The 27,298-nt window shown below is 37.7% G+C and overlaps 1 protein-coding gene across 4 annotated transcripts in view; it reads left to right on the forward strand.

The window, feature by feature from the left end:
• Positions 1–27,298, forward strand: part of KCNIP4 (potassium voltage-gated channel interacting protein 4) — a 374,869-nt gene that overhangs the window by 68,488 nt on the left and 279,083 nt on the right. Inside the window, exon 1 of one of the 4 annotated variants that reach the window (XM_088539956.1) lies at positions 25,119–25,235. The exons of the other annotated variants lie outside the window; for them this stretch is intronic. Within the exon in view, the coding sequence (XP_088396082.1) occupies positions 25,148–25,235 (88 nt within the window). The 5' untranslated portion in view covers positions 25,119–25,147. Of the gene's footprint in view, positions 1–25,118; positions 25,236–27,298 lie in introns of those variants that run through there. 4 annotated transcript variants of the gene reach the window in all.

Below are 27,298 nucleotides of genomic sequence, written 5' to 3' on the forward strand. Positions count from 1 at the left end.
AAGAACCTCCTTCCTAACCCTGTCAAAGTAATTTCATCCACCTCTGAAGGCAGCACCTCTCATCTTGACTTTCCCATCCATCTCTCTGAAATGGAGACAGAGTAGTAGCAAGCTGGATCTGGTAGGCAGGAAATTATGAAGGTGGCCGCTTTTGTTGTCCTGGCAGCTCCTGGCTTTGCTATTGGAGAACCTTCCAAGAATGACAGAATTAAAGGTTATTCTCCTTTAGATAAACTTTTTCAAGGACACATCCGTTAGGGCTGAGATTCTTATTTGGTGCAATTCAGAGTAGGTTAGGGAAATAATCCATTTCCTATTGAGGTGGAGAAACTGAGGCAAGAAATAGATCAATGGAAAAAACGTTCATGTTCATGAAATGGTTTAGGATTTTTCAGATTGTATATGCAAGTAGAGAGGTTCAGTTCTAACTAATTTTGTTATCTGTAACTGCAGGTGAAATTGGGCTGTGGGAAGCAGCAGTAAATGTACTGAATGCGTTTATACTGAACAGATCTGTGAAATACCATGTGGTCTTATGAATCAGAAAAATATAACAAAGTGTTATATTTTAAAATGTTATTTTAATTTGATGCAGTAAAATTACAGACTACCCAGCTTGTTCATTTTATGCTGAATTGAATGAGGCTGGAAAGTGTTTTGAAAGAAAATTGGCATAAATTCATCTACCCCTTTCCTGAAAAATGCAGTATATTAGAGGCTGTCAAGTTTTTATTGATTTCTGCGAACTTTGATATGGTTTAGTATTCAGACCACTTGGAGCTCTCATTATCTGTTAAATGTTCTCTAACTGCTGCCAGTCCTAATACTGAAAATAGGAAGCAAATGTTTGAAGGGGGAAGGAAAGGGCTGAAGAAAAGCACTTCTCAACATCACCTGAGCTTGCTTTCTGCTCCCTTTGGCCTCTTGCATAGTTTTAACTGGCCTTTATCGGAAGCATACCGGAGCCTTGTCTCAGCTTATGCTAGCTGGCCGGAATTACTTAAACAAAAGGATATCCTAAGATTGTAAGGCAGTTGATAGCTTTAATAAGAACCACTGAATTCTGATAAACAGGTAGTAGCCTGCAGTTTTTTTTATTTATAAATTGGTAGCACTTTTCTAAATTCAAAAAAAAAAAAAAAAAAAAAAGCTTTTGAAGGATTAAAGTATTCATATAAAAGCTCCTTTTCAGAGAGGAAGGGGGGAAATGGAGGAGAAAGTGGCGAAGTCCTGCAAGGGAACCAGAGAACTGAAGCACTGGACCAGGGCATTATGTATTTGCCAATCTTTGCAAAAACTGTTTTTGGATGTTTATACATTATGCAGTTTAATCAATCTCAAATTGTTGGCTAACAGATTAGCAAAACAAAATTAGATTCAGGCTGTGTTTTCATACATGGAATTGCCCAGACAGTTCCCCCCACTGTACTTGTGCTGCTGTTTATAAAGCCACTCTATAATGAAGATCACTGAAGTTATTTTGCAACACTCTGTCTTCCATTTCCCACTATTGACACATTCAGGGGCTAGCTTAGTTATTTAGATGACATGCTGCAGTGCATTGTGCTCAGCTGGGTATAAATGATGCATTTTAAACTCTTACATCAAAAAATTACCTTAGTGGAGATCAGGCAAAGCAGACATTCATCTGTCACGCAGGCACTGTGACTTTGTTACTGCACACGGTGCCTCAATGTCGAATGCTGGAGTTGAGAAAACATGTGGTTATTAACTCAGGTGCCAGACTAACACCCTTCTTCCCGCTCGGCCACCTCCTGCCACGTAAACACCAGCTGTTGTGGCGCTGCCGATGCTTGCCTGGGGTGCCAGCTCCGCGCGTGGTACCCACTCTGCATGCCCAGGGCACCTGGGGTGTCCAGGAGGGCACCAAAGCGCAGGAAAAACATCCCGAGTAGGAGAAGGACCAGCATGGAGACCTCGGTGTCTCCTCCTGGTGCTGCAGCCCTTCTGCAAGTGCTTGGATGCCTTGGAGCAGGGAGAGCGCCTAGGGGGAACAAGGTGAGCATGGAGCTGCGCTCTGCTCCTTGCCATTTGGGTGGCACGCTGTCACTTAGGAAAAGCTGGTATTGCTGGTTTTCAGCTAAATAAATATCATTCAATTAAGGGTTATTTCATTTGCTGTTTGAAACACATTGCCAGCTTTTGCAGACCCAGCAGTTCAGCTCCGTCTCTTTTTTTGGTCTTGGCTGCTCTCCCGGAGATCATTCGAAAACACTAATACAGTTTAGTGAGTTTTAAGTGGTCATGGTGGCAGGCTGGCATGGCACACTTGCAATTGCTCTGCATGTAACCAGGAATTGGGATCCTCTGAAATTCTGCCCTAGAAATATGTAAAAGCCGGTAACTAAAATATTGTTATCAGGTCATTCCATGCTAGTAGTCTAATGGTTTATATCATTAAATATATGCTTTCTTACAATAGTTAGTCATTCATATATCAAAAAACAGGTTTTTAAAATCAGTATGTACAAGTACATAAATTTATTAATTATGAAGAATATTAGGAAAAGGTGTGCTAAAACTAAGGAAAGGCATTTTTGGCAGGTAGCAACTGTCTTTAAAACCTTTTCTTTGTTCTGAAGACAGATATAAGCATCTGTGAATCCTCAAAACATAGCCCAGTGTGATGAATTATGTTTCACTTAAATTGGAAGTAATTAACGCTTTAATTGATTAATAAGCTGTCTAAGGCTTATAATAAATTGCAAAAATAATCATAAAGCGCAACACTTCTTTAACATTCAGTTGCCTTGTCTTAACATGCTATGCATATTTTTCATATAGGATTTTATTATTTTCTTTGGTTGGAGGTGTGTGTGTGTATATTTTTTATGGTATTAAACATTTCCTTACAGTACTGCATAAAAGTCTTGAGAATCTGGCAAAAATGCAGTTTAATAACTCAACCATGCTATAGCAAAATAATAGCTGATTGCTACTATTAAATAAGTATCTAAATTTAATTTCTAAAATGATGATTATGGGCTTGAAACTTTTGGTAAGATTTATATCAAGCTTATGCATGTTCAGAATATCTTGAAATAGTTTTGTCTGACAGCTGTGCTTTTCTTATCCAAGTGTCTGAAAGTATATTCCCACTATTTAAAAATTTGAAATTCTTATGACATACAGCCCATACATTATGCTCTTCCAATGTTAGCAGTATGAAAGTGTAATCATATCCATATTTTATGTATATTCATACATAAAATAAGGAGGCAAGTTGGAGCCATTTCTTCAGTCTTGTTCTGTAGGACAGATTATGTATGGTATTGTACATATGTTTAATGTCCATCTGTTGTTTCTGAATTCAAGTGTCTGTTCTGAGTTTACCCACCTTGTAAATCTACAGTACCAAAATTACGAAATCCAAGCCAAGCAATGTTAAATTCATTTATGGTGACACAGGTGTGGGGTCTGTTTCCTGGTTCCATTTAGGAAGGGTTGTCCTTTCTCCAGACCCTTCAGAAGTGCTTTTACTGCAGCTCTGGCTAGCAGGATGTTACAGAAAAATGTGGCCTTGTTTGGATCCTTGCTCCCCTCCAGTACGTAGTAGCAAAGTCAGCGCCTCTTCGGTGTAAAAGCCTTGCTATGGCACGTCTTTTCAGGATGCAGTGTTGTAGTTAAGGTTAAATTGCCTGAAAAGGCACATTTGAAAGCAAATCTGCTGTATGAACTGCATTAGCTGTAATACTGATTGTAACTGTAGAGGAAGAACTGGTGCGAGGGCGTAAATGGATTGAATCCCCAGCTCCTTTCAGAGGTGAGCAAACCACACTCCTGCTATTGGGAAATTATTCAGGAAAGTCCTTGGCTTTTTTCTTCTGTGAGCCAGCTCCGGGGCTGGTGATGTTAGTGTTATACCCTCTCTCCGGGTGGTTGTCAGTGAAATATAATAGGCTGTTGACTCATTTCCCAACGGAAGTGATAAAAGCCAGGTTATTTTTAAGCCTTAAAATTAGACTTGACAAAACCCTTGGCAAGGTACAGCAGAGCTATGCATGCAGGCAGCTCATGCTCCCCAGTGCCTCTCTGCAGCAGCGGCTGCAGGCCCAGGGGTAGCACCACCAAAGCAGCCATTTGGCTGCATGAATCTCAATGTGCTTTAGCTGTCCTTTTATGCCACTTTTTACAGTTAGCCCTCTTAAAATTAGGTAGAAAAGTACAAAGTCAGAGGGCTAACTTTGATGCTGGCTTCTCACCTTGCTTAGAATAAACAGCATTCAGTGTAAATCAAAAATGATGTAGAAGGTATCTTTTCCCTCCTGGCAGTAACAACTGTCATAAGCATAATAATACATAATAATACTAACAATAAAAAATAGTAATGATTAAAAGCAGAAAAATTGAATGAATCCCAGCAGCCTGGAAGTTCTGGGATGTGCAGAGCTCTGTTTTCATGGGAAGCCTGAAAAACACCTGGAAACATGTCTGCAATGGGCTCTCTAGGGAACCGGGGAAAAAGGTAGTTAAGCTTTTTTTTTCTCTCTAAACTGACATGTTTTTCCACAGAATGGTTGAGTTTCAGTAGTTTTTTAAATTAGAGAATGAAGAAAATTTAATGAAAACAGCATCTGGGAAACTGACACTATTTGGAAGTATTCAACACTGTTGAAGACTTCTGGGCAGGCTGGTGAGATAGAAGTTTCCAGAAACTATTGATTTGAAAGAATGTTAGGGTCAGTGGAGCTACCCAGATTTTGAAGGAGGGTTTTGAGTTTGTTTGCATTGTGTCTGTCATTTTGTTTCATTTATAAAAAAGATTATGGACAGATTATTTTTCTAACATTTTTTCTGCAGGAAATAATCTCTTCAATTACCTTACCAGAATATATTTTTTATCATTTTTTACCTTTTTTTATATCTCTTCTCTCAAACTTTTGTTAGTATTAATCAAAATCCACTAGAACTAGTGAAAAACAGCATTTTTCATGCATCCTTCTACCGGCAATGTTATCACATTAACACTAGACATAACCCAGCAGAATTTTACCATGCAAGTATGAAATCCTCACTCCTTTTTAAGGAAATGTTGTATTCGGTTCACTGCCATTTTTAAAAAGCAACTTGTATCTGTGTTTTATTCTTCCCCCTATTACTATAATAGCTAAACCCATCAACTCAGTTTCAAGAATATATTTAGCTGACTGATTTAACCTAATTTCCTCATTCAGCATGCACTGGGATAAAAAGGCAAATCAATAGCACTCGGATATCTTCAAGATCGTTTTGGTTCTTGCTCCTGTCTATCAGCCTCCTTTAAAATACAATGAGCAAAGGCAGCAGATTTGGGTATGTAAAAGTATTATATTGAATCCTTTAGGTTATTAAAGATAAATATTGCATTTATTTTAAATATGCAAGGAAATTGTTGTTGATGCTGTTGTCTCTGGTCTGGTTTGTGTGTTCCATGTCCTGCTAATATTCCCTTGCTGTGACAGGAAAATATATCCCACTATTACATGACTTGTTTGCTACTGGATTCTTTCCTTGGGTGCTTTTAGGACTAATCCTGCCTAAAGCAGCTTCTTTTTGGTGTGGATGTCGGGGCTCCTAGGAGACTTCCATGGAGCTTGATATTTTGGACTTTGATATATAGCGTAGTGCTTCTCAGCTCAGTCAGTGCCCTTAGTTTCTTCTCTGACAGTGCCGGGCAAAGCTGTCACTTAAAGTGGATGGGCTGCATGCATTTGCCTCCGTTTCCACTGGCCCGATGTGATTATTTTTGTTGTTTACTGCGCACTGTAGTCTTTCCTGTGAAACTCTCATCTGGATCCTGCCTTTTTCTAGCAAGTGACCTGAGCAAGTGGCAGGCAAAAGTTGTGTTTTCTGATATCTGCCATTTCTGCCCCGGTCATATTGAGCTTTCTCAGCAATGCACAGAGCGGCCACAGATGCATGTGGGGGACGGATGGACCAGTAAGAGGTGTTTGGGTAAAATCACTTGCCAGCAGAGCATAATGTGTGGAAGTGCTGAGTTTGTATGGAGTCCCAGTAAAATCCAGAAAGGGATGTTTATGTGCTACCATTTATGTGATTTTGGGGGTTCTGTTAAAGTTGCAGATAAAAAGGGAAAACAGGAGGAGAAAGGCATAGGGAGATAAGAGTATTAAATGGAATTGAGCTGTGTATGTGTGTGCGGGTTGTACTCTCCTGTCATCCTTATGCCTAGAATAAATATATAGTGAATATAACTAGCACAGTTAAACTGCTGGCAGAATTGTGTGTATCATGTCAAAAACATGGATGGGGGATAGCTGTGAGTATAGATTTACCAACTTGCATGGGTGTTCTAGTGTTCTTTTAAAACGTCTTTCCGTTTTTAAAATAAATATATTTTGTTATAGTGAAAAGAGATCTCATTGAAATGGAGAATGGTCATGTTTTCTTCTGAAAAGTCATACTTCATTATTATAAAGGAAAGGCTTAAATAAGCTTGACTGACCCATGGTCTGTCTTTGTTAGTAAGATGTATGTGGTTACACTTGCCTGTAAAAGTTCAAACCTCTCTTTTTGGAAGGATTTAAGCCATGCTACAGGATAATTAATCCTTGCAATGCCCCTGTGAGATGAGGTTTTAATGCTTACATTGCAGTCATATAAATTTTAGTAGCATAAATGCTTGGCTTCCTGTTATAAGAACGCAGATGTGAATCTTCCTGTACATCCATGCATGTGCTCTGTCAGCCCTGGATGAGCAGAGCTGGCTACATTTTTGATTCATTGACAAAACATGAAAAACTAGCCTCAAAGAGGCCTCTTGTTTGACCTGAAACAGCATACTAAGCTCTGTATTTATGAATTTAAACCAAAAAGTCAAAATATTTAATTTTGAAAATGTCATAATTACATGCCTCCTCTTTTCAGTCCCTTTTCCTCTGCTTTTTTATTGCCTGAAACAGTTCACAATTTCAACCCAAATGTGCACATAGCTCCCGTTAAGCTAAAATCTGGGTGCCTTGAGCTTAGAAAATAAATTGTAGGGAGTATTTTCATGGCTGGAAGCTATTTATGGTGATACTTCAGAGAGAAAATGGAGAGCTAAATTGTCCTAATTTGGTGAGGGTATTCAGTTGTTTGTGGGTCTGGGTTCTTATTCTGCAAACATTTAAAAGAGCTTTATCTTTCCTGTTGTCTGTGTTAGAAACACTTGGTGGTCCAGTTTGGGTGTGTGGATTGCCTAAGTCTAGTGAAGTAAATTAGCTGCCAAAGTGCTAGGAGACGTTTTTTCGATTTGACTTTTCTTTTTCATCATCCATTTTATCCTGCTGAAGTGGGTATATCTGCATTTTTAATAAAACTGAAAATCATTTTCAAACTGTAAGTCTCTCTCATATATGCTTCTAATCTTGGCTGAAACCTCTGTCTTTATGTATGAATGTAACTAAAATATGCAGAAACTTTTGGCAACGTCGATCTTTGATTAACTGCCTATTTTTGAAAGCAGCCGTTTCAAGCTCTCTGTCTAATTCTTTGCCAGTATGTTTTAGAGATTACCATAGTTTCCCTCAGAAAACTACTTCCAAATAATGGTAACAGTGACATAGAGACAAATGCAGATTCTTTGCAACTCTCCAGTTTACTCTTCAGAATTTACTGTTAAGTAGAGTTCTTCTTAAGACTGATTATCACTTTGCTACAATCCTTATTCCTGTGGATTACTGATAGGTTTTTTTTTTTTTTGATCTAATGCTAAGAAATATCAAAATAAAATTATTCGAGAAAATGTTCTGTGTATAGTCAAGGTTAAAATCATCTGCATTTTAGTTTATTCTTTTTCTCTCACTTTTGCTCCTGGTCAAAAATGGCATGCCTAGGGAACTTTGAGTCTACATAATTGAGTTATAGCATCACATTTTAAACTTTTTTTTATTTTTAATGTTGTTATAATATCTGGTTTTGCAAATGTGTAATACTTTATACTTATTTCACTGCCGAAATGGTTTAAAGCCTGCTTGAAAAGCAAAATAGACCATTTCTAGATATTTAGCTTATTTTCCATCAATAAAATTGTCAGAGCATGTTATACCCTCCTTGTGAATTCAGTAACTTGTTTTCTGTCATTTAAAGAATGTTTGAGCTTTGAAGGTCCCTTGATGGAAAAAAGCTACAGAAAAATCACCTCTTAATTATTGTTTACATCAATAGCAAAGGAGAAATAGGTAGATAACAGCCTTGATGTCACATGCTGCATTGCATTTGCACAGCTTTTCCATGTGCTGCTTGTGCTTTTCTTATCCCCTGCTACCCTGTCACCAGCATCGAAAGGCCATTAAATACTTGGGGCTGGCTGGGGTGTTGGGTGAATGCCTCATCCAAGCAAACCCATGTTTGAAGCTCCTGCAGCTCTTCTCCTGTGTTCCTCATTGGGAATCATGGTCCAGCTCCACCTGCCTGGGCCCTGTGGCTGCACAAAACAGGGGAGGGGATCTGGGCCTCCTGCACCTGCTATTTTTCAAACTCATTAGCAAAGAATCAATGGCCAGAGGAAAAGGGGTGCCCTTGACTTAGGCCTATCTCTCATAGCTGGGTTTTTGGATGTTTAGGAGCATCCATAGCTATAGTACATGGTGTGCTTGTGGCTTTGTTGCCCTGATAGTGGGAACTTAGGTGAAGGACAGAGGATCTTGTGAATTCAAAGGTGAATTGAAATGGCTTCTGTACATGGGCTGTGCATATATTTGATGTGGGCAAGTATACAATGCCTCAATAACCAGACTCAATTATTTTAAAGTATTTAATATTTGATTTTATTATTCATATAGAGATCTATATATTGCAAGTATATACTTACAATATAAACACAAAGTGCAGGGCCTCACCCAATATACAACCTTAATGCAAAGCATAGTAGGGACCTTTCATATATTTATTTATTGGTAATTACATATACAACTGAACTAAAAACATATCTATTTTTTCTTTTCACAGCTACTGCAGTTATTTTGCGTTTCACAGAATTGTTTTTTTCCAAGGGCAATGAAGGCTTGCCTTTAAAAGTATTGGACTTCAAGTGATAAATTGCAGACAATTGGGGTTACCAGATCATTAGGATCCCTTATCTAAATTGTTTACATGTCAAGTTTCCTTTGTAGCACTGAATAATTTGGATAAATGACCCTTCAATTGGTAATTGCATTTCCTTAACAACAGTTGGGTGATGGTACATAAAAAGTAATAAAAGCCTTCAGCAGTGCCCTTTCCTGGAGCTTGTCACAGTCTCTACTTCTGATGGTGTCTGACACTTATTACTCAAGCCATATTTCCCTAAAAGCTGTGGCTTTATCAAGGTTCTGTCTAAAGCTATACTGCCTCCTTTAAGTGAATTGCACAGTGGTAAAATCAAACTGTTTTTTATGCCTCTACTTTTTTAGTATTAACATTTTGTGAAAACATAGTTCTCAAATTTTCTCAAAAAACTATGGCTGCCCACCAAATTTTATTTTCCTAATATTTGTCAAGAAATCTATTATTTATTGGGTTTTTTATTCCTATAACACTACTGATCTAAGTGAAATAAATGCTGCATTATTTGTATGTGAACTCTATACATTGTCTGAAGCTCAAATGGGACCAAAGTTGCTGCTGGCAATATTGGGATGTTTGCTGACCTAAAGTTTTGAGATTAGGCCTAAAATGAGCAAGTACTGTATAATACAGAAACATGCAAAATAGAGTAAATAGTAGCATATAACTCACCATGAGATCTTTTTAATAAATAATTGCTATTCCCTGATTCTCTCACACATATAGGTAGACAAACTCAAAATGTGCTCTTTAAAATAGTCTAGTCACACCAGTGCTTTGTCTGAGGACCCTTAAGAGCATTTAAACAATAGACTTCACCCAAAGAGACCAAATCTGCAAATTCCTTGTTCAGCTTTGGTTTTTGGCTTGTATCATAGAAAAGACTATCACAATTTATAATCTATTAGGGAAAGAGAGGTCTGTATAAAAAGCAGTAAAGCAGGAGAGGGAAATCAAAGTTAAATAACCACACATATTTGGGATCTAAACTCTTTCTGAAAATTTCTCAAAAGTATTTGTAATATTAATGCCTTTCACTTTTTTCTTCATTTACAAGAGAAAAAAAATACTCCAACATGTGATTGCCATTTACCTGTATTTCTCATCAGTCTTTTATTTATCTCTTAGTTTAGCTTCTATTTGCAGCCTCTCTTACAAGAACACAGGAGTATTACTGTGCTTTTATTATATATATATATATTTTTTACTCTGGTTTTATCTGGCTTTCTGTGAAATAACTGGTGGCACTACAAAATAACGTAATTCTTGCTAAGTGATTCATAGGTCAAATACCTGTAATTATCGGGCAGTAATCCAGGATTATCTGCTACTTGATCATCTTGGATAGCAAAGATCCTATATTTCTGAAAAATCTATGTGCATGACCTCATTTTATCCCTTAAAGTAATTTTACTTGGTGATCTTGTGTGCATATGTGCTTTTTCTTAGTATATCTCCTTCAGTTTTGACTCTCCCTGTCTTCAGACTGTATTTCTCCCCCTAGGCTTACACTGGGAAAACAAAACATGCACTATCATACCTCTAGAAACCATAATTAATAAAAATAATAATAATAATAATAAAAACACTGGTTTCCTTGAGGTCAAAGCTGCTGAAGGCTGTTTAGCTCTTTTGACTACACATGCCTTGATACGTACTGGGGTATGTTTAATTCACCACTGTAATATGCAGGGTCAAATCCTTGTTGTAGAAGTACTGGCCAGATTTTCTGCTGCTTTTTCACTATATTGGAAAAGTGATTTGGATATATGAATATGCATATGAGCTGCAATATGAGCTGTTTCATCTTGAATAAAAACACAATAATACAAAAGTATTAGATATTTTAGGATCCTCATACATCTTAATTTTCAGTGTCTGAGTTCTGCATGTTGTTTTCATTTCTAAGATTTATTAACAGTGATTATACTTGCAAAGTACTTAGTAGATTTTTGATTGCTGCAAAGAAAATAATTGTGCTAGGTAAGGGAAGTCAAAGCTTTCCTATTTTATGAAAGAACCTAACACTCTTATAAATTTGATTGCCAAACTCTGAAAAAATGTGCTTTATCAAAATAAAAACATAGTACATCTTAAAGCAAGATACTTCATCAGTTTCTTAAATACAAATTTTACCAACAAACAATAAACAAAAGCGGTGTGAACTGGCATCCTCTCCTTGGTGACCATGTAATTTTGAGTTTCTTGCCGCACAGTTTCATTCTTTGAGAAGACTTGCTATTTAGCAGACAATATTTGTTAGATGATGTCAAAAATCATATAGATGATTGAAAGTAGTGTTGTTTTGTGAGCTGTAGTGTTTTGAAGAATGTTATGAATAATCCTTCTCTAGATGATTCCTTGTAGTGGTCTTTATCAATCCATCAATTTCTCTATTCTAGATTATGTTGACTTAATAAATTATGTGGAGAGCAACTAATTGTACCTGCGTCTTAATACATGAGGTTTTAACAATTTTGCTAGAAACATCATTGCTGGAAATTGTTCTTAGGATTGGCATTAAAATGTCAGTGCACCAACTGTTCAGAAAGCTGGTGTGTTTCATGATACAAATCTTGCCAGCTTCCGAGTCAAGTAGGTATGCCAAATATGCTCTTTTTATCCTCATTGGCTTTTAAAATTCAACAGAAATAGTTGTGATTCCCGTTTTATTTCTTTATGCGTTTATTTGTACTGTTGCTTTATAGGATATTCTGCCCCAAAGATTTAAAAGTGAATGGCTACTATTTTAAATTCTTAAATACTTTATAAATGCGTAGAAGTATTTGGTTTCCCCTCACACTTCAAAAAAAAAAAAAAAAAAAGGGGGGGGGGCCTTAGAAATTTCCTATCATTTTCAAAACAAAAAAATGGAAATGAGGGCAGTAGCACGAGCAATAGGAAGATTGGGCTCTTAGTGTTTTTAAAGAGCTGCTTTCTTATTCTTTCCCTGAGACATAATTTCTCTTTCGTACTCGCTGTTCACGGGGAGCTGGCAGGCTCCAGGCGAGAGCTCGGCGCTCCAGTGCCAGTCTGCCACTCGTAGGGGTATCTGTGAGCTAATGCTTTTGTAACAGGAATCAGAGTGAATGAAGATGCATTGCTGGACCTCATCACAGATATTTTTCTGGTTTCTGAGGCTCAGAAGTTTGCATGTATATATGCATGCCCCTCTAAATCGATATTCCAGTTGCTTTTTCAGATGCTTCTCCAATGCCCAGGATGTGAACACTTTTATTGATTTATTCTGGAGGTGGATAGCCTGGGATAGAGACTGGTGGCATTATTTTGAAACCCTCTCAATCAATTCTAAGACTTCTGTGAAATTATTTAATATCCCTGTTGCTCCAAATCATTGGGCACATATTTACATATGAAAGGGCACTGAACTTCAGCAAAACAACAATAAAGTTCTCCCTTTTTAATGTTTAATTCTTTCTAATTGCTTTCATTTTAATTGATGTGTCAATTAATTTGTCCCACTTACAAAAAGCTCCAGATATTACTATGATTTATTTTCTAGGTGCACTTTAATATCCAACTTTGAAACACTGAAGAGATAAGAGAATATGATTAATGCATTGCTATCTTCATTAACACAGATTTTAAGTACATTTTAGGGGTTGCTTTTTGCCTTGCCACGAGTTAACCTATAAATAGCTGTAAATGCAAATCTTCTCTGTCTCTGTTTTTGCTTGATTTCTTGTTCCAGTGGTTTTCTTTCAAGCAGCACTCATAAATATTCTGTAATAGATGAAAATATCCTTGAAGAGCAAATGCATTCCTAATGTGTTGAAAATGTCAAAGGAAGGATAGAGGTAAAAATTATCTTTGGATCTCTTATTCCCCCTAGAAAATACTAGAATAAAATTTCCCAGAGGGAAAGAAGCTCCTAAGGAGCACTGATAATGTTGTTTCAAGACATGTGATCTCTGAGATCTGCTGGATGTTCAGGTTTTTGGAAGGCTATATCTGATTTATTCAGTTACTTTTTGTTTTAAGAGCTGCCTGACTTCAGAATTTCTCTAAGGCTGTGAAAGAGCTGGAAGCTGAAACTTCATTTCCCCTTGCGTCTCCCTAACCTTGACTTGTGTCTCTAATTTCAGCATATATTGGGGCATTTTCTATCTTGGAGAGGCCCATACTCATGCTCTTTCCTTCCTTATCCTTAAGAGGTATACATATCCTAATATGCAGGAATACACAAAAGAGTAATCAATTAATTTTGTGCTGTAATAGTAATGTTATTATGTATAGTGTATTGTTGTAGCTCGGTACAACTTCTTGATTAGCATTTTATATAAGTTTATTTCAGCAGATTATCAAATACTTATATACTTTTGGTCTCTATGAAAAAACTGCACAAGTCTAACAGCCAGAGCATCCCGAAATACCTCATCTCTGAATAAAATGTGCTGGAAGGGCTGTGAAGATTGTTTGGAGGGAAATGGTGACCGAGTTGTTGTATGGTGAGAACTGAGCAGCAATGAGTTTGCTCTAGTTGAATAAACTAGAGAGATGGGAGACAAACTCGGGAAAATCTGTAGTGCTAAAGAGGGCTTGCAGTGCTGGATTAAATAAAGGATAAGTGGAAAGGGGGGCAAGCAGGCTGAATGAATTAAAGATTGCCAGTTGTCTCCTGTAATGAAATCTCTTGTGCATGTGTGTGCCGCATTAAAGAGGTAAAGGAGTATCAGAAAGGTGGAATTAGGTGCATTAAAAATTTAATGTTAGCTAGAACATATGAAAATAGAGAAGGCTTTATTATGTGTTGGAACATGTTGTCTTTTCAAATGTTTCCCAAGAATCTGTTGATACCATTTTTAATTCTGATGAGCACAAATGAACTTTCACAGGTTATTAATATAAATGTTCTTCACACTTAGCACCTCTGGTAAAATCAAGAACAGGTAGCAACATCCCCAAGGCTTTACTGAAATGGGATTTTCCTTCAGTGATTAAATGTTTCACTTTAATTTGGAATTAACCATGGTATTTAATCCTCAGTATCTCTCGTAGGACATAATCTCATTTTCTGGTTTTATCTATTCCCTTAAAACATGGGAATATTTGCACTACAAGCCATAAAAATAAAGAACAAGGCTGAATTCTGAAGGCATCTTCTGTTGTCCTACTCCTCAGTAGGAAAAATAGGATCCTGAGGCAGTGAGGTGATCAAAATTGGGCTAATATAAGTGAGAGATTCATTTAGAAGAAATCTGAAATGGGAAATTGGTTTAAATACACTGTTCTGGGGTTCAAAACTAAAATGCTCTGAAAGTCTTGGGCATGCAATAGTGAACTGGTAGTAGCATGAATATTTCTCTCTTGTCCTCTCTTCACGTAACTTGTTTCTTGTGATGCTGTGTTCAGAAACTTGCCTTTAGCATTTATGGATAGTAAATCTTGAACTTGCCATAGCCTGCCGGCGCCTTGGTTTCCTCCCGTGTTCATTATTGTTGTAGGCCTTAATGTAATTACCCAAAGTTTGCACGTCAGCATTTTTAAAGTTTGCAGTTCCTGATGAGTTTTGGAAATATGAGCTTTTTTCAACTACAATATGTTTATATGAAATAGTTTTCACTGAAGCTTGGAAAAATGAAGTTAAGAAGGAATGCTGGGAAAAGCATAAAGTAACAGTGTTTTCTTCTCCATTGCCCAGGCTAAATAAGATACAGCAAAGATACAGTTGCAAGAAGCAGCAGTTCCTTTCAAAGCTCTCCTCTCTGTCTTGTCTTTAATGGACAGAATCTTTTTTGCCATTCTTTGCACCTAGTCTTTAAACCTCTATGCCTAGAACAGCTGAAATGTACCCATGCCTGTCTCCTGACTGCCTCCTAGTGCTTAAAATTGCATCTCTGTAGTATTTACTGTCTTCTAATCATTGCTGATTTTTTTTTCTCCTTTCTTTGAGATCTGAAAAGTTGTTATACAAAAGTTTCTGTTAATTTGACTTATCAGCACCTCAGGCGAGGTGCAGTCAAAATGATTATTTAAGAGGAAAATATACTTTTTTCTTTGCTTTCATTCTAGATACTGCTTTCCAAAATGGGTCGGTCTGTGTTGTTTTTTTTTGTAGTAAAAATGTCTTGACCCTAATTATGTCCAGTTGCAGAGCATCTGGCTTTCCCCTACTCCTGCTAATTTCTGATATCCTTTAAACACAACGGAAGTGACAGCAGGAATTTTTGCACTTGGTTTAAGCTAACAAAAGAGGATCATGAAAATTTGATCACATTCTATTTAAATAAAACACTGCTGGAAAAAGGAGAGTAATTGCTCTGGGCAAACTAGATTGTTTTTATTGTTTAAATGCCAGACAGTAATAACTACTCAATAGATTAACTAGTAAAGGACTAGGTAAAATTATATAATAAAGCATCTTCAGAGAAGTAAATCAAGCTTCAACACATCAACAAAAACTGTGTTGCAAGGAGGGAGAACGGCTTTGGCAATTCCATGTTCCAGAGTAGAAATCATGACAGGATGTTCAGGATAAGGCAGTACAAAGAAGAGCCTCATCTGAGGAGAAATATTTGTTTAATTGTGAAAAATCTAGAATCATATGCAAACTGTACATTTAATCCAGTTCAGAAATCCCAGCTGTGTCAGGCATAGGAGTGTATTATATGATCGAAGGTAAAAAAAAAAAAAAAAAAAAAAAAAAATTACTGTTGTCTTAGATTCCTCACTGTCCGTGGACAAGTACATGTGCTCCAGAGTGAACGGCAAGTTCAGAGTGTGTAGAAGGCAGACGTTCTGGGAAATGATGGTTTTTATGTAGCTATGTAAGTTCAGAAATTAGTACCATCTGCAAAACATGAAAATACTTAGAGTGTGAGGATACTTTGCCATAAAAGAGTATTAGACAGAAAGCAGTTGTAGAGACCCTCATGATAGGGGCATCTCTCTATTGGCAAAAGGGACCTCACTGTATATTTAAATCCATAGCTGGTCCAAATGATTATAGTACCAAAAATTTTATTTTTAGGTTACCTGTATTTTAGAATGCCAAAAAGAAAGAAGAATAAAGTATTATTAGTCCAACTACAGGAATATTAACAGTGAGATTTCCTAGCGCGAGGATCAGTGAGATCAATGATTGGAGACCTTCAGGAATATTTTCACTTAAGTCTCATCCTTGCACAGAACAGTTCCATAACCTGCTTTGAGCATTTGAGCGGGGTGGTTTTTTTTTTTTTTTTTTTTTTTTTTTTTTTTTTTGAAATAAGAGTCCTTCCTATTGGTATTGTTCTACTTTGTATAAATTATTCCAAGCCAGAGAGCCACACAAACCAAACTTTTTTCTTTTTTTATTCTAGTTTGTGGAAAGGTGGTTCCTGAGGAAATCAAACTGATATATTATTTAAAACTTTAATATTAAATTGTGAGGAAAATCATCTAAGTGTTTTCATGAGAAATGTTCTACTCTCAGAGAAAATCAACCAGTTAAAGCCATCTGTTCCACATTTATCTCTCTTCCTTTTTTTCCTCCTTTATCTTAGTGGAAAACATGGAAGTAGGCTAGTAATATGTGACCTACCTGAGTTCTCTCTGGAGACAAAATACGAGTGAGTCTGGCTAATGATAATTTAGAATTGTGTAGGATAAAATGTGTTTGTTGAATTGCAAGTAACTTTAAGGAGAGTGAATTTATCCAGTTTAATCAAGAGACAAGAACTAAAGCTGTACAGATGCTGCAAATTCTTTATTGACCAAAACTAGTGAGGGTATCTTTGCAATTAAGATGCTTATACCTGACAAGTAACCTCTGTAAAGATTTTCTTTTTTTCCAATCAAGTTCCTTGAACATAAGGTAATTCTAACAGAATATTTTTGATGGAACCGCTTATCTTTCCTATTTTTAATACAGTTTCTACTGTAGAGGCTGCTGTCCTATTCTGCTGGGGGAAAAGCCTGAAGTCAGAAACCATGTTATATTACAGAAATTATATTTGGTGCGGACTGAAGTTCTACCTGTAGCATGCAGTCTAAGCATGGGGTGCTGAAAAAGTATTTAACCCTGTATTAACTCCTATACTGTATAAAAGGAATATTCACCTCCTGTGATGTGTAAGATCTTGAAAGCATAGTTATGCTTCTAGTGTTGGGGGAGTAATTTCCTATTAGTAGTATTTCTTGCTCCTGACAATGAAACAAATAATGATATTCCTCAGTCTTTGATCACTGGTGCTCAGGAGCACACAATATTTAATTTCTTTGTGCCAAACTGTGGAGATGGGAGAAATGAGATGCTCCATTGTCATTACCAACCATGCAGCTACCTTGCTCTTGTGAACTTTTGAGTTGGAGGTTTATTTAGAGTCAAGCAATGAAGTGTTCTTTGCTCTGCTAGACCAAATACAGATTGTTATTGCTTACTTGTAACCTCATAACATTTGATTTCATAAAAACTGCTGAATTTCCTTAGGGTATAGAGTTGAAAGATTATTTGAATTGATGCTTAGGGTCTTTATCAGATCAGATGTCTAAGACTGTGATATTGCTAAGAAACTGCGGTGATTTATTTTCAACTTCTTCTGAGGTCTCAAGCATGGATACCTAAGTAGTTACCCAGCTATACAGAGTGCTCCCAACCAGGAATCAAAAGCCTGTCTTTCAATGCCTCTGGGTCACACATGAGACTGAATTCCCTGGTTGCTTTATTCCCCTGCTCTTTTAATCCCTAATATTCACTTCCATTCTGCCTCCTCCCATCTTTGGTCCTTGGGGACTGGTTTAAAGTAGCATGGCAAAGAGTAGAGAGGGAGGCTTGCCTGATGCTGTAAGGAGCTGTTATCAACTTCCTGGAGCCGAGTATGTTGTGGCAAAAGAACGTGGTGAGAGATAAAAAAAGAAAAATGATGATATTACACAGATGTTACATAAAGCTATCAAACAGATATGTTGCTCTCTGACTTACATCCTTGATCATTTTATCTCAAGTTCCTACTGAGTAGCTCCTTCATTCTTTAATTCATCTCTGATTAATTTCAAATTGACTGAAAATAATCATGAAATCACATTTTTGGAATGTGTTTTCAATTGTCTGCAACTAAGTGCACAAAATTTTAAAACTGGAATGCAAAAAACCTATGGGCACATGCGAAGCTCTCTTATTTTGTGAGCAAGGTTGAGCTCAGATTTTTTTGAGCTCCATGGATGATCTGATCCAACTCTAAGTTGGTTTAGACTGGTTTAGGTTGATTTTTTTTTTTGTCATTTGTCAGTTAAATTATAGATACATTGTGAGTGCTAATCAGTTGTATCATGTGGAAGGAGAGCTTATGCACCACTGCTACAATTGCATAACTAAGTGAAACTGAAAATAGACAAATAGCAGCACACATGCTCCAAAGAGACTTATCCTGTGGATAGCTATCTGTCAGTCCTGTAGATCCCCATAGGAATGCTCAAACTGTTTTTCTTCATGATGTTGCAGGACCCTGGTATGAGGGAAAAGGCATACACCACAGGGCTGGCACTATGCTAGTAGAACTTGCTCTCATATGTAACTACTGAAGTTTTAAAGTAGCTAACAATCATTTTTGTAATGGACAACCGGGTCAAGATGACTACAGGTGAGATGTAGGCTTTGAAGAACCCTTTGGGCTGTTGCCTGTCCTGTTTCTTAGGCTAAATTCTCACTGCCTGCTTCTGAACCTGGAGGGCTTTAATTTTGCAAACAAAGATCTCTGTTTGCTAGGAATTTTTGTCCTTGTCTCTTATCTGATGTAGCTGCAGCATATTCACCCAGATGCATTGTAATTTGTGCCAGTTGAAATGAGGTATGAAGAAGCTGCGCAGGCATTACTTGGCAGGGAATGCAACTTTCCATGGTTTAGAACATTATGGATGTCCCATGGTTATGTTCAGATTATTCATGTGAGCTTCCAGTTACCTACTCACATAAAGAACAGAGTCCTTTAAAGCTTCATTTTCATTTTAGTTAGAGAAATGAACCCAATCTGCAGCTGCTGAAGCATAATTGTTTTGAGATAGCAAAAAGTATTTAAATAACCAAAACCAAAAACCAACAAAATACCTGCTGAAAACTGTGGGGGGTGCCTTTGACTGAAGAAGGTAAAATTTTGACCTTTCATGGGAAATCTGGGAGGCAAAAGGATTTTCATAGATGACTAAATTATTAAAGACAAGAATTAAACAGTTTTTCAACTATGTCTATATTATATGTATATAAATAAATACACATTTTTCCTGATTTTTTTCTTATTAATCCATATGTGCATATTTGCTATACTTAGAGAACTCTCATATCTGATTTAATGGAATGACTATTCAGTCTTCCTAAGAATGCTGCATGCATAGGATACACAAATAAGAAATATTTTGTACCCAATTTTCAATTTGGTGTTAGGGTCAAAATGCAAAATATGTTTGTTTTTGTTTTGAGTGTGATATAGATTTGTTTGATGTGCATATTGAACCTATAGTCTGCTAAGGCTGTGATTTCTAAACCATATTTAGAAAATTAAGATAGGAGTCCAAAGCCCTACCCTGCGTGCATGTGTGTATACACATGCACAACTCTCAAATGCTTGTTGACAGTAGTATTAATCATTTTTAATGTGTATAAGAACACTTGGCATGAGTTTGTTCTTCAAGTCAGAATGTATTACTGTGTATTCAAAAATGTGTTTTCCGAATAAGGAAGACTTTGGTGTTTTGCAGAAAGATTACTGATAACACTGTTCATGCAGGCTTTTTAAGTCAGCTTTGCCTAGAGAGATTCAATTTATACTGAACAGTAAAAGACCAAGCACTCTAGCTACTGCAGGGAGAATTTTACACAGCATGCACAGAACTTGTGTAACACAAAAACTGCATTATGTCATTTTATGTTTCATGAGGTGAGTCCCAGGCTTGTTTATTCGCCAGCAAAATTCTTCAGTAGGCTGTGGAAGGTCAGGTTGGGAAGTTGCTTGTTTGACACTGCCAGGAGTGATGAATATTTAATTAGGCTGGTGAGGGCGGTGTGGGAGGTTAAGGCAGCGGTAGTTCCTAGTTGACTGTCTGCAGTATAATCTTAGACTGTTGTGTGAAAATGAATCCTTGGAGAAGCTTCAAGGACATCAAGTGCACAAAAAAGGGCACTCTCTTCAGCTTGTTATGGAAGAGTTAGAAATAATGAAAATAAATATTTAATTTTTTTTGTTATTACATTGGTCAAAGGTCTTGTGCTCTGACAGGCTAAGCCCTGCTTTGTTTTATTTTTAAACTTCAAAAATGTAATTTAAAATTGTTTTAAACTGTAGAGGCTGGTAGTATAACAGTGATGGAAGTAATTTCTTTTATGGAGGTACTAGCTATTAAAGTGGAGCACATGTATAATTTGTTGTTATTATGCAAGCTGCTTGAGATAGCAGTCATTTTTCTGTAGTACTGTTTTAAGCAGAGCAATAGAGCTGCTGGATTTTTGAGGGCATTATTCTTGCTACACTTTTAGTAGGAGTCAAAGGAGATGTAGACAAAAAGCAGAAAGACTGTTAATTTTCAGTGGCATGAGACAGGATAACCATTTTGTGTTACACGTTAAGAAGTATTAGGTACAATATGAATAAGCAATGGTTGGGACACTACAAAATTTTTCATTATGCTGTCAATGGTAATAAATACATAAAAATATCTGCCCTCATAACCGGGAGCCCTGATGATCCTCTGGCTCTTGGTCCCCATGCTCCATGGAAATGCCATTCCCACATAACTCACAGCAATGAATGAGATCAGGACCTATCCCAGCTGTTTTGATATGGAGTGAAGGAAGAAGAAAAAATGTGTTCTCTGGTACAACAGCCTATAACATCCAGGGCAGGCAACAATGAACAATAGCCATTTTAAACCAAGCAAATTTAGCTTCATCACTTAACATTGCTATGGAGTGGCAGCAAAGGGAATGTGTATCTTAATTTCTGCATCCTAAGTCTCACATTCAGAATATAGCTGCCACTGGTTTGTGCTGATCTAGGGTTCAATCTTGGCAAATGAGGAGCCAAAGAAGTTTTGCAGCTCTTCATGGGCTAGGGCTCTAAGCTGTGGCTGATGTGCTCATACAAACACAAATAATTTGAAGTAGTACTGCAGTTCCCAGTGAATTCCCTGATGCAGGACTTGGATCCTATTTCCACTTCAGGATAATTTGACCAACTTTGGACACCTTGGTATAAGATACTGTCGAGCTGAGAAGAAAAAAAAGACTAGAGAAGAGCTATAAAATGAATAGTTTAGAAAATATAATTTAGGAAGATTCTTGGGTGTAGGAGCTACTGAAAGAAGATCTAATGATGGTCATCTACATGTGGCAGCTGTTTATTATGCTGATCATAAACATCTCACTGATACCTTGTGTTCACCCATCTGTTTTTACCCATCTGTTATTTCTTGCCATGTGTTTCACGTGTAAATATTAACTCTGCTGTTTGAAATAAGAAGGTTAGAAAGTCTCCAATAAAATGTTTGGTTGTAGAGTTCAGCATTTGCATCAAGAGCAAAAGCACCTGCAAAATGATCTTCAGTCAATAGTGAGGAAATCCACTGTCTGGAAGTTGTCAGTGTTCCTGGTTGGTTTCCTGCTCTTGCCCTTTTTGATGCGGTTGAGTTTGTTAGCTTCAGATTTGCTCTTAGGCATAGGAGGCTATGTTGAAGGAGTTCTGTGCTCTTAGAAGTAGACAGGATGTTTAAATAATGTAAATGTACATAATGAAAGAAGTGTATGAGGGAAATAGTCTGATTAGGTTGTGTCACTTTAACTCACGCTGTTGCTTTTTTGCTACTGGCAAATTTATCAGGCGTGCGCTGTCACCTTTACTCTCATTGTCTATTCGTTTCCTTAAAGCATTACACTGCTTTTTGCAGCTTGTGTTTGCCATTGTTAGGTAGTGTGACAGCTGAATTGCTTTTGGTGGTTGATGGTTTTGCTTTATTTCATTATTAAATATAATCTGTGCTTAATAACTGTTTCCTCTCTCAAAATGTTGTTGAGCTCAATGTTATTTACCGCTTAATGCTATACCATCACAGTGCTCTGTTCGGAGACTGGTGGTGCATTTTCAGGTATGGCTTTCTGAAGGAGGACTAGACTGGACTGTCTCACTTAGCAATGCAATTTAGAAATCATTTTTGACTATTTTACAGAGATTTTTGTATTGCTGATGAGTGATTTCTCATTTGCTTGTGATTGTTTTCTTGGCAGTGCAGTGCTATTCCTGTTCAGAGACTATACAGGAAATGCTGATACATTTCTGTTAATACTGACTCACGCTGAACGAAGGGTTCACATAGTTTCATCTTTTGTAGACTGGAATTTAAGCTACATCAGTGTATACCCCAGTTTGGGATATGCTTAGTGCTCACTTTGGTTCCTACACTTTAGTGCCTAGGGCAGTGATACTGAGACCTTAACTGGAGTTCTGAAAATGCATATGGAGCTGTCTAGGGAGCAGCTGAGGTGCATCTTCAAATTAGATTTCATCAAATCAATCCGTTTGTCCATGTGTTTTCTTCTTGTGATGACATAAGAGATGTTTTAAATTTTTCTTGCAGTTTTGCTTAAAATTCTTTGACTATTGTTAACAATGTCTTAACATCTGTACAATGTACTTTATACAAAGCAAAAATTCTTCTGCATGTATTTAATTGCTAGTTATTGTCAAGGACTGTATTAAAGTTACATATGTTTCTTCACATTCAGTCAATCCCTCTCAAGTATTTAAAATATACAGATATTTTCTGTTCTGTGATGCTTGTCATCTGAATTGGGTAAACTCATTTGAAAATCCAAGTGTTTAAAACTACATTTCCTTTTATTTTCCCTACTATCTGAAAAACCTTATTTTTTCATGTGTGTATGTTTTATTCTTTTCCATAGTGCTTAAATAGTAGCTTTTAAATCCTTATTTCCGAGTACCTGATTCTGAATTCAAAACTTTTAGGAACTGGTTCAGATGCCTCCTATGTCAATAAGTTGTGTGTGTTTGTTTCAGGTTCTTATTTTAGTTCAGGCCTATGGATTTGGAATTACTTGGAGTTGGATGTTGCTAATACATCTAAAACATATTTATGTAATGCAAAAAAGGAGTGTTTCTGAGCAAGGTCTTTGGTGTCCCATCAATACAAAAGATCATTATTATTCACTCGATATGTTCATATTGCCTAACCCCACCAATCTTACACACTGTTTCACAATATTTGTCTTTCATTTTTCAAATATTCAAAATATTTGTCAATTTTTTATTATTCGTACCACTAATTATTCTATTTGTGTTTCCATCCTATCTGTGTATCTCTTTTTTTGATTTGGGGCAAGCAACTTTATTCCAGCAATTAGATGCTTGTTTGTGTTGAGCACAGGAAAAATGGGAGTTGTTTGAATACTGAACTGTTTGTTAAAGCCACTTAATGAAACTGGTTGGAAACTGTTCATGAATGCTTCCTTATGCAGCAGTTGCTGTTATGCTTTGCTGAAATGTAAAAGGCTTAAAATGTGTCAGAAGTGATACTGCTTTATTTTGAGGAGGAGAAAAAAAGTGTGAGGTAAAAACATCCCTTTTTAAAGCTTTGAGAAATCAGTGTTTCAGTTTTTCATTTTGAGGTAACATTGCTGGTGAAAGGTTGGTAAAACAATTAAAAATGTCAAAAGATTGTAGAAGTCTAGGAGTCTAGTAGAGCATCTTTTTTTCATGGGCCTCTTCTGTTCTCATCTAGTGTAGAGATCTTTCAGTGTCTAGTCTTCAGAATCTATATTCGTCTCTACTAGCTATTTAAGGAATTTCCTTTTTGGAGACAAAAGGAGTTTAGAATCTTGTAAGGCAGCCTGTGATATATACTGCCTAAGAAGTTTTCTATCAAACTCTTCTTGGCAAAGTCCTCTAATCCTCCTCAGAGGAATAGTTGTTGCTCAAAATGAGTGGCTGCAGAAAGTGGTGTAAACATGAAATATTGAAATTTGCCTAGTTCCTTCTCCAGCTAAACTCTTAACTGGGCTGAAAATGGGGCTTCCAGATGCTACTTTATTTTGGCTCCTGTTGTTGGCTGCGTGGCCTCGCTGTAGGCATGGCCAGTGCGCTTATGCTGTAGGTAGCCGGTACTTTGTGTGGAAATGGTCACCTGCCTGTAACTTTGATGCTCTGGTGCATTATGTCTATACTGTATTTATCTCTGCTCAGTGCATATTATAAAGAATACTTTGAAGATCTGCATGGGTGCTTGTTAAAATTATTAAAAGGCATTCGCCAAAGCGTTAGGTCAATGCTGCTGTTAATTAGATCTGATGAACGGTGGTTTTCTTCTGTTAAGCTTTTCCTAATGGATTCTCTGCCTTCTTTTGACTGAATTAGGCATTATGTATTGCATCAGCACCTAATGCAATAGTCGGAGTCATTCTGCATTTGTATAGAACAGGGAAATACTCCAAGGGGAAGGAAAACATTCAAAAACATTCATCTGGTTCTTTGGTCATGAACTAAGGCTTCAGTTATTTTTTGTTAACAGGAAACACTTATCACACAAACCAGAGAATATTTGTATGGGCATAGGAAGGGATGCATGGAGCTTCCCAAAGGGGCTTGCTTGGGACAGAGCCAGCCATGCACCTGAACTAGGGGCTGGAGCTGGTGAAGCTCTGCATCTCGAGGTGCATGCAGCATCTCATTCCTTGTGTCCCATCCTGGTGCAGACACCATGCAGGTGCTGCTGGAGGAGCTGGGGGCAGCACGATGGGGGCCCCATCCGGCTCCCCGCTCGCTTCCAGTGCGGCAGGTGAGACGCGGGCCTGTCCCTCTGACCTTGAGCGCGCCGAGCTGTGTCTAGCAGCTCCGAGCACAACCCCCGCGCCGGGGGCTGCACGTCCCGCGGCTCCGCGGAGGGAGGCGCGCGCGGTGCGGGCGCACCCAGCCGCGTGCGGTGCGCGGGGGGCGGGCGGCCCCGCCTCCGGCCGGCGGAGCGCGAGGCTGCGCCGCCCGCGGAGCCGCCGCCGGGCTGCGGAGCGGCGGGGGCTGCGGCCCCGGCACCCGGCGGCCCGAGAGAAGTTTCGCTGCCCTCGGCGGGCGCCTCTCCCGGCTCCGCTCCGAGGGACGCGCCTAAGATGAGCGGCTGTCGGAAGCGCTGCAAGCGGGAAATACTGAAATTTGCCCAGTACCTGCTCAGGCTACTCACGGGTTCCCTCCACACAGGTAACGACCGCCTCGCTTTCTCTGTGCTCGAGGTAGATGCGCCGTGCAGGTGCAGTAGCGCTGGCATTGGCTGCTTTCTAAAATAATGAATGCACTGTGTTGTGCGTAATTCTCTTCACCTTGTAAATCATGTATGAGCTGGTTTATGGCCGAGTATAATAAAATAATATATACGGTGTTATTTTTCTTACAGTGCTGGGGGAGTGTAACAGGGTTTTCTAAGCATTAACGCTGCCAGCTCAAAATCAGAGTGTGTGTTCACCTGTCAGCACATGCAGAGCAGAGGCACTGCCGGGTCTGTGTGCAGAGGTCGTGAAGGATTCGTCCCTTGGCTCGCTCTTACCCTGCTTTATCCCAGCAAGTGGACGGCAGCATAAGATGGTGATACCTTCCCTCAGATGGGGTTCCTTCCCTCAGATATTACTTTTCTGCTAAACTTAAGCTGCGAGTCAACTGCAAAGTGTCAGCAAGATGCTTTAATATGTTGCTACAAACCTTAAAAAAATTCTTGGGCTTTTCGCCTTTAAGGAATCTGAGATACAAGTGGATGATAGCTGAAAACTTTCTTAGTTGATGTTTAGAGGATTGTTTCTTTGGTTTTGACAAATTTTACAGTACCGGATGAGGTTTTTCAGCTAGATTGATCAGGCAGCATATTTTCCAAAGTGTTAAGAAAAAAACCCTATCCTTAAAAATTACCTTTTTATAGCTATACCCTGTGATTGATAAATATGACAACTTACATAATAACATGTCATTTGGGGTTGACAAAGTATAATTGTACTTTCTAGCATTTACATGTGCTTTTGCTTGGAGAAATCAGAGGTGAAAGCTCAGCATTAACAGTTAATAACCAGTTATATTGATGTGTTTATTGAGATTTGAGCACCTTTCACTGTACTAAAAATATTTTGAAAGTTTTTATTCATTTTCTTGTTCTTTTACTTAAAAAGTGGATGGAAATATTTAAGAGGAAAAATATAAAGTTCTCATTTTACATGAAATTGAGTACTGATATGTGCAATCTCAGATTTTTCAAGTATAGTGCTTGAAAAGATCTACCACCAATAGCCAGTACTTTCTAGTGCACTTGTAACTTCTATAGTTGGATACAAGCTAACAGATATGATAACTTTCAGGTTTTCGTATCAGGGAATTCACTGACTTTTTCTGTACTGTTCCTAGCATATTGTGGTTTTTCTTCTCTCTGTGTATTACACTGATTCAGATTTCTCTGAAACTACTTCTTGCTCCCGGGAGTTGCTATGGAAATTAATATACAATGTAAGAGGAAAACTTTGTTAGAAACAAAGGCCAATATACTCCTATTTCAGAGTCATTTCTGAATGACTTACTTTCCTTTCGTGTATACCAAAGGATACAGGCATTTATATATATATATATATATATATATATATATATATATTTTCAGGCTTGTATTTGTTTTGAAAGCTTTCCATACTGGCAGTTTCAAAACTGCTTTCAAGAATCATTGTGGGTACTGATTCTTCTGTACTACTATGAGAAGTTCTTTCATTTATAATTAAGAAGCACGCTTTCAAAGCTTTGTATCACCGGAAAGCCAGTAGAATGATATGAAATGTGTTTCATTAAAGGAAACAAGCGAAAATAAGAAACACCTTTGCTATTCTGCGTAGCAGTTAAAGTCTTTTTGACAGAACTTCTAAAAACTGAGAGACAGTCCCAGGAAATTCGGGTCATTTTAACAAGTACAGAGAGGCTGTTAGGATAATAACACCTTGTTGTGCTCAAATTCTGAAACAAGGGGGATCAGTGAGATGTGCTTCAGAGCTGAACCTCAGAGCAATGCCAAGTTGCACTGCTCCTTCCTGCACAGTGCAGTCCACACGTTCACCACAGCAATTGCATTAAGTTATAGTTCTCACTGCAGAAGCTAATGCATAATTCATTATGTTGATAATTAGTTGATCATTAATGAAGATGAATGAGAAAGCCTAGTTGAAAGAGTTGGGAATAGCAATATCTTTAATATATTAATTAAAGTATAATTTTTCTGTCTTGAGTATTCCAAAATGTAGGAT

Source organism: Tinamus guttatus, unplaced genomic scaffold, assembly GCF_059628265.1.
Source record: "Tinamus guttatus ecotype Peru unplaced genomic scaffold, ASM5962826v1 Tinamus_guttatus_pri_ptg000052l, whole genome shotgun sequence".
Lineage (NCBI taxonomy): Eukaryota > Metazoa > Chordata > Aves > Tinamiformes > Tinamidae > Tinamus > Tinamus guttatus.